The sequence below is a fragment of the Amaranthus tricolor genome, chromosome 14, assembly GCF_026212465.1.
Source record: "Amaranthus tricolor cultivar Red isolate AtriRed21 chromosome 14, ASM2621246v1, whole genome shotgun sequence".
Lineage (NCBI taxonomy): Eukaryota > Viridiplantae > Streptophyta > Magnoliopsida > Caryophyllales > Amaranthaceae > Amaranthus > Amaranthus tricolor.
Genome location: NC_080060.1, coordinates 18,444,027 through 18,451,526, shown reverse-complemented (window position 1 = coordinate 18,451,526; position 7,500 = coordinate 18,444,027). Strand labels below are relative to the sequence as shown.

General features: G+C 34.1%; 2 protein-coding genes across 2 annotated transcripts in view; both read left to right on the top strand.

The window, feature by feature from the left end:
* Nucleotides 1-4,136, top strand: part of LOC130799379 (uncharacterized) — a 5,022-nt gene extending 886 nt beyond the window's left edge. The window contains exons 2-6 of the mRNA XM_057662477.1: nt 1,484-1,603; nt 2,334-2,882; nt 2,968-3,111; nt 3,186-3,453; nt 3,565-4,136. Of these exons, the coding sequence (XP_057518460.1) occupies nt 1,484-1,603; nt 2,334-2,882; nt 2,968-3,111; nt 3,186-3,453; nt 3,565-4,136 (1,653 nt within the window). The remainder of the gene's footprint in view (nt 1-1,483; nt 1,604-2,333; nt 2,883-2,967; nt 3,112-3,185; nt 3,454-3,564) is intronic.
* Nucleotides 4,137-5,842: 1,706 nt separating this feature from the next.
* Nucleotides 5,843-7,500, top strand: part of LOC130799601 (30S ribosomal protein S6 alpha, chloroplastic-like) — a 3,651-nt gene continuing 1,993 nt past the window's right edge. The window contains exon 1 of the mRNA XM_057662745.1: nt 5,843-6,300. Coding sequence (XP_057518728.1) covers nt 5,905-6,300 — 396 coding nt within the window. The 5' untranslated portion in view covers nt 5,843-5,904. The remainder of the gene's footprint in view (nt 6,301-7,500) is intronic.

The window sequence follows — 7,500 nt, the reverse complement described above, 5'->3', positions numbered from 1 at the left end:
AACGAAAAACATTTAAAAATTAAAGAAAACCAAAGAAAAAACCAAATTATAAATTTTCTACATTTGAATACAACTCTTCATTTAGGAGATTTATGTCTAGCATGTTTCATCATTTTGATTTATGTTTTGAGAATTAAAGTTGAATGAAGGGAATGAAGGAGACTGAGGAGTGGTGAAAAAGGAGTTTGTCAAGGTAAATAACATGATATGCTAGCTAGACAAATCACCCCTTTATGGAGAAATTTTATAGGTGTTTTATGATTTTTTTTCTTTTATCTTTTCAAGTTTTTTTATTTTATTATTTTCATTTTTGTTTTTTCGTATAATTTACAAATCACAATTATTGATTAGAAGGGTGAGAAAGAGTTGTGAAGATTTACAGACTTAAGAATATGTATTATGAAAAAAAAAGTGAGACCTAAAACCAAAAAGAATAAAGAAAAAAAATTAGTTATATTTGAACTGGTGCACAATATGCAAGACATTTAAAGACTAGTGTTGTCCATCTATATCAACTAAATCGCTCATTAAAGTAACTTATAAAAAACAAAATACAATGAAATTGTATTCAAACAAATAACTATGATCAAATATGAAAGATGTCAATTGGTCATTCTTATTCAATGCTTTAAAACTACAGCTTTTTACTACTCCTTTTTAAGTTCTTTCACTATGGATTTTTCACACATATTAAGAAAAAGAGAATATTTGATTGTAGTGGGTATTATTTTAATTAAATAGTAGTGTAAAGTAATGATTGTATTGAAAGTATGAGGTTGTAGTGGGTATTATTTTAATTAAATAGTAGTGTGTAAGTAATGATTGTATTGAAAGTACGAGAGAGAAAATAATTATAAATAGAGAAAATTATAATAAACTACCTATTGTATACCTCTATTTGCAAAAAAAACTACCTTATCTAAAATTTTTTGCAAAAAACTACCTTATATAATACATTTCTTTGCAAAAGACTACCTTATAACGGTTTTTAGCGTTTGACCGTCTAAATTAACGGTTGACTATCACGTGATAGTCACGTGAGCTTATAATTCTTTCCTTCTTCATTTCAGAAACTTCCAGGCATTTGCTTCCCCTTCTTCATTCGAAAAAAGCAGTGCTTTAACTTCTTGAATTCGCTCCCGTCTTCCTTGCGACATCTTCTTGCTGAAACATCTAACCATTAGAGGTATGTAATACTACTCAATTAAGGTTTTGTTCTTCATTGTTGTATTTTATTTTGTCTTTAAAATTGAATTCATTTTATAAATCTGCTTCCTTTGGCTGCGGTTTTTCCTATTGAATTTCCTGTTTTTATCATGTAATTTGTTAATTGATTGTTGTTGTGTGTGAATAATGTATTAGGGTTCCTAAAATTAGATAAATCAATAAGATGAAGAAATTGAAAATCTTGAAAAAAGCAAGTAGTTCGAAAATGCAGCATTTTGAGTTGGCAACTGAGTTGGACAATGTTAGGGTAGATTAGGTTGAGCTCGAAAGATCTGATGTGGCACATGAGGTTGTGGATGAGTTGGAAAGAGCAAATGTAGATGTTGATGTTGGGCAAATGGGACCACCAAACACATATACGGGTTATAAAGAATGTGTAAGTGCTACCTAGATCTAAAACAAATAACTCAGCTGCTATTTCTACCCTAAACCTTACACCAATTGAGAGAGGCGACATACAACAAGAACTTTTTGATTTTGAGGATAGCAGTGATGATGATTACAGTTGTGGTGATGAGGATGAATATGAGGATGATTCTGATTTGTTTGCAGAAAATGTAGTTTATGGTCTCGATGATGTGTTTATAGGTGATGATGAAATTAGATTGTTAGTAGATAAGGAGGTTGATGAGGAAAACAATAGAGACATATACTTTAATGAAGACGAACTGGAGTCTGATGATGATGATTTGGGTGCATTGAACGTTGATGAGGAAGGTATAGGCAGCTATCCTACATTCAATCTTGAGGTTGATTTTAAGGGTAAGATCAATTTGTCTTTAGGCCTTAAGTTTCCTACATATGTCTTTAGAAAAGCATTAAGGTACCATGCTATTGAATGTGGTTACAGTTATTATTACCTGCATAATGGTAGAAGTAGGATAAGTGTGTATTTCTACAATAGATGCGATTGCGTGAAATCGAAAGCTAGAATTGTGAACTGTGTTTGTGGAAAGGATAAGAAGTGTTATTTTAAGGTTCATGCTGTGAAGTTGAAAGATGAGGAGACACTTCAAATAAGGAGTTATTTTCCCGAGCACACTTGTGGTCACCAACACCAAAATAACAAAGTCACTGCTTTGTATTTAGCTGAGAAATACATACAGGATTGGAGAGAAAATCCAAATTGGGAATTAAAGGCATTTAAGAAACGAGTAAACAGGGAGTTAGGTTGTGAAGTAAAGTACTCTAAGTGTTACATGGCTAAAAGAATTGCTAAGAAAATGATAGTTGGTGATGCTAGTGAAGAGTATAGCAGGGTGTGGGATTATGCGGAAGCAATAAGGAGGTTTAACCAAGGAAGCACTACAATCGTGAAATGCATTGGAATAGACACACCTCCACCCTTGTTTCAAAGGATGTATATATGTTTGCCAGCATATAAGGAGGGTTTTGTTTCTGGCTGTAGGCCTATTATAGGTGTTGATGGGGCACATTTGAAGGGACCTTTCCCTGGGGTGTTGCTGACTGCTGTAGGTAAGGATGGGAACAATAACATCTTCCCTGTTGCATGGGCTGTAGTCGAAACAGAAAACGTAGAAACTTGGACTTGGTTTCTAAATCTCCTCGTAGAAGACCTAAAGTCGGTTAGTCCATCAAGTAGTTGTGTAGACGCAGGATGTGAAGATTTTACCTTCATGAGCGATAGGCAAAAGGTATGAACGTAATAACTTGTTAACACATATCTTGTTTCAAATACTAATTTGTTATAACCCTAATACTAATTTGTGGACAATGTAGGGTTTGATTGAAGCTTTGAACTTAGTGATTCCTGAAGCTGAAATTAGGTTCTGCTGTAGGCATATTTGGGCTAACTTCAAGATCAAGTTTCCTGGAGAGTTGTACAAACATCACTTTTGGAAAGCAACAAGAGCTTACAATAAGGTATGGAATCAAGTGTACAATTAAATATTTGAATGTAATGTCGAACTAATTTGTGGACAATCTACCTTTTACAGTTTCATTTTGATAGAGAAATGATTGCAATAAAGAATATTTCTGTTGAGGCATATGAATATCTAGCTGCTATTCCTGCTAAACATTGGTCTAGGCATACTTTTTCTAGTAGGAGTAAGTCTGGGATGTTATTAAATAATTGTTGTGAGTCATTCAATAATGTGTTAGTAGAAGCAAGGGGGAAGCCCATAATTTCTCTTATGGAGTGGATTAGGAGATATGTGATGCAAAGAAGTGATTCAAAAAGAGAAGGGTTGAGTAACTTTAAAGGTGTGTTAATGCCAGCTATCACCAAAATGATTGAAAGAAATTCAAAGGAAATATATGGTTTAAGGGTAATCCCAGTGGATGTGTCTGAGTTTGAGGTGGATGATGATGAAGAATCTTACGTTGTAAACTTGACCAATAAGACTTGCCTTTGTGGAAGTTGGAATCTTCTTGGGATCCCTTGTAAACATGCAATGGCTTGTATTGTTATCAGAAAATTAGATCCCAGTGAATATGTCCATGAGGCGTATCATGTAGAAACATATGCAAAGACGTATGCTCCAAAGTTTTACGGTATGCCAGGACACAAAATGTGGCCGACAACCACTTTAGCCAAACCTCTACCTCCACCATTTCGAAAGATGCCTGAAAGGCCTAAAATGAGGAAAAGAGAAAAAGAAACTGATGAAGGTAAAGGATGTAAGAAGCCTGTAAGTACTGTTCGAGAATTCAAGCAACGGAGATGTGGTAATTGTGGTGACTTAGGTCACTACAAAAAAGGATGCGAGAATCCAGCCAAACCACAACCAATAGAGATGAAGTCAAAGGGTGGAAGGCCTAAAATGGAAACTTCTTGTACTCAACAGTCCACACCAAATGATGTTCCTTGCTCCAGTAGTCAACAAACGCAAAGTCCAACAGCAGCATCTACTTCATGTATAGTGGATCAACAAAGTCAAATATAGAGCTGTATAAGTAAATTGAAGTTGAATGTAATGTGCTGAATTAATGTAAGACATATACTGTGTACTGTGAATGTACTGAGCATGTACTGTGTTGAACAACATGTAAGCAAATCAGTATTTGAATTGAGAATGTACTTTGTTTTATTGACTTACTATCTTGAATTAAGTAAATTTGTTAATTATAGTAACCTCACTGTGTTTTGAAAAGTAGTCACTGTGTGCATCATTCTTCATATGACTACTGAATGTAAGCAAATCAGTGTTTTGTACAAGTGTTGTGCATTTTGTTGTGCAGCATGTAATTGCTGTATGTAAGCAAATTGCTGTATGTAAGTATATGAACTGAGAGTGTACTCTGTTGTTTAAGATCAATGTTCAGATGGTTATTGAACTTGTTTAAGACAAGTGTATTTACAATACCTGCAAAGAAATTAAATGAAAAAAATAAAAACTTAATTCATTCATTCATCATGATCATGTTACAATACCCAAATCACTGTTACAATTATTATTAAATAGGTCCTAAACTTCAATTACTAGCCTTGATTAATACAAGAAACACTAACAAAAAACAAAAGAAAAACCCTAATACAAAGCTTGTAATCTGATTTCCATGCTTCCTCTCATGCATCCATTTCTTCTTAATCCTTTTATTTTTGAAATTACTTGTTCCTTTTCATGTTCCAAGCAACAAACCCTTGATGTCAAAATCTTGATTTCGGTTGCCAATTGTCGCTTCTCCTCCACAAGTTTGTTAGTGACTTCTCTTTGCCAAACAGTCATTTCAGGTTCATCAACCCATTTAAACTTTTTGCATCCCCTCCAATTTGTATCAGGATCATAAAAAACGCAAGTCTTAAACTTTCTTCCTGGATTTTCCTTGGTCGATGAAACCCTCCTTGCAAAGGGAACTCCACACCCACATTTTTCAGGTATCGAATTTTGGGTTGAAGAAGAAGAAGACATTACTAATTACCTGGAAAAAATTGGGTTCTTTGAATGATTTAGGGATTGTAAATCAAGGGATTGATAGAAAGAAGGGAGAAAGACAAATTATAGCAACAATTTAGGGTTTTTCGAATGAAGAAGGAGGAGCAAATGCAATGAAGATTCTGAAATGAAGAAGAAATAAAGGATTATAAGCTCACGTGACTATCACGTGATAGTCAACCGTTAATTTAGACGGTCAAACGCTAAAAACCGTTATAAGGTAGTCTTTTGCAAAGAAATGTATTATATAAGGTAGTTTTTTGCAAAAAAAATTTAGATAAGGTATTTTTTTGCAAATAGAGGTATACAATAGGTAGTTTATTATAATTTTCTCTTATAAATAAAAGAAAAGGGGTACATTAAAAGAAAAGGAGGGGGGTTTAAAGGGGTAAAAGTGGGATAAAAACTTTCTAAATATAGAAAGTATTTTAAAGTGGAAGAACTTATTAAACTACCCGTTATAGTAAGGTGGAAGAACTTAAAAGAACGGAGCGAGTAACTTGTATTTTTTTAGTTTTAATTATTGCTATAAATTTGAAAATAAGATAAATGATTATTCGGTAAAAGAAAAATTTTAACTTAGTTATACCGAATAAAATTGTTATGTAGTGATTGTAAATAAATTTTAATAATCGCTAATTTTTAGATATTAAAATTAATTTTTATTAGTAAATAAAATGTGGCCTAAATAGAAAAAAAAATTGTAGCAAAGGAAAATGTTCTTTATCTACTTATCCACAACATCAAACCATCGTTCACAACACAATAGCCAACAACAATGGCAACATTTTTCCTCACTTCAACTCTCCCTTCTTCTTCACCCAATTCACTTCAATCCATCCCCAAACCTTCAACTGAATTAACTCTCAATTTCAGCCATACATTCAAACCCTTTCAGCCTAAGCCCAAACCCTCTCACCGCTACCACAATCAGCCCAATTACGGCCCATTAGTAAAGGCCTTAGCTTTGGATTTCTCGGGCTCATTCTTTGAAGGCGGGTTTGAGGGTTTGGATGAAGATCCGCCGTCAACTCCACCCGCTGGTTTAGCAGTTGCTGATGAGAAACCGGAGCCCCAATGCCCACCGGGGCTCCGACAGTATGAAACCATGGCTGTTCTTAGACCTGATATGACCGAAGATGAGCGTCTTTCTTTTACCCAGAAATATGAAGAGGTAAACTATTCTGTTATTGCAATTGTCTTTTTATTTAATGTTTCTTACCCACAAATACGAAGAGTATGTTATATCTTTTACTCAATTCTCGAATGATTCATTGATTTTGTAACCATAATGACATATAAATAAGAACTGCTCATGATGAGCTATTCTAATAGTCCCATTGTGATTAATTGAAGATGTTGTGCACAGTTAATAAAATAAAATATTGGTACATAATTGGGAAAACACCATGTGTCTTTATAAGCTAAGGGGATATTATCCAAAATCATATAGCAACGGGAGGAATGACTCTCATCTTATAGAGTGTGCACACCATACACCTATTCAATTCATCAATGTGAGACAAACCATCCTTAACATATTCCATTGTAATTCGAAAGTAAAGTATGGCTTGCATTGGTAAAAGCTCAGGAAAAGATTTTGGAAAGTTCAAAAAAGTTTTGGTAGGTGTGTAATTTGTATACTAAATACTTGGGGGACAGAGTACAGGCTAAACCTTGGAGCTTTTTTGTGTGTTATTTGTTCTTGCATAGTTGCATTGTTATGTTTCAAAGAATACCAATGGCTATAGAAACTTAGAGATGGCTTTAGGTTGGTTTTAGTATTGTGTTGGTGAATCTTTGAAAGTATTTCTGGATTTATAAAATATTTGTGGAAAAGCCAAAAACACAGAGTCACCAAGTGGCATTTCCCTTTTTTTTGATAGCTCTATCTTGTCAAATTTCCATTTTGTGCTTTGATTGTTTAACAAGTATAATCACATTGTCATCAATTAGGTATTAGCAAAGTTCCTATAGTTTGTAGCCTGAGGTTCTGAGTTTAATGACGCAATTATCCTTCTAATCTCAAAACGGCCCAAAAAAAGTCTAAAGTCAATCATATTCGCTTTTTTCGATTGGAAGTAAATAAGTGATGTTGAATATTGCTCTTGGTATACGAGTACAATGGTACATTCAACAGTACAAAGGCGGGTCGTCGCGTCATGGGTGAGCCATATATATGTTGAATATTGCTTTTGCATGTGTCGTATGTAGGGAAGGGGTTTAAGGAAGAAGCCTTAATATGCAGGATTTGTTGAACCTACATAGGGCTATGGATTTTGCTTATGACACTGCCACATGGGTCAGCCATAGATATGTGACAACTACTTCATGAAATTCAGTGACATCGCATGATCGCAATTTCTTATTATTA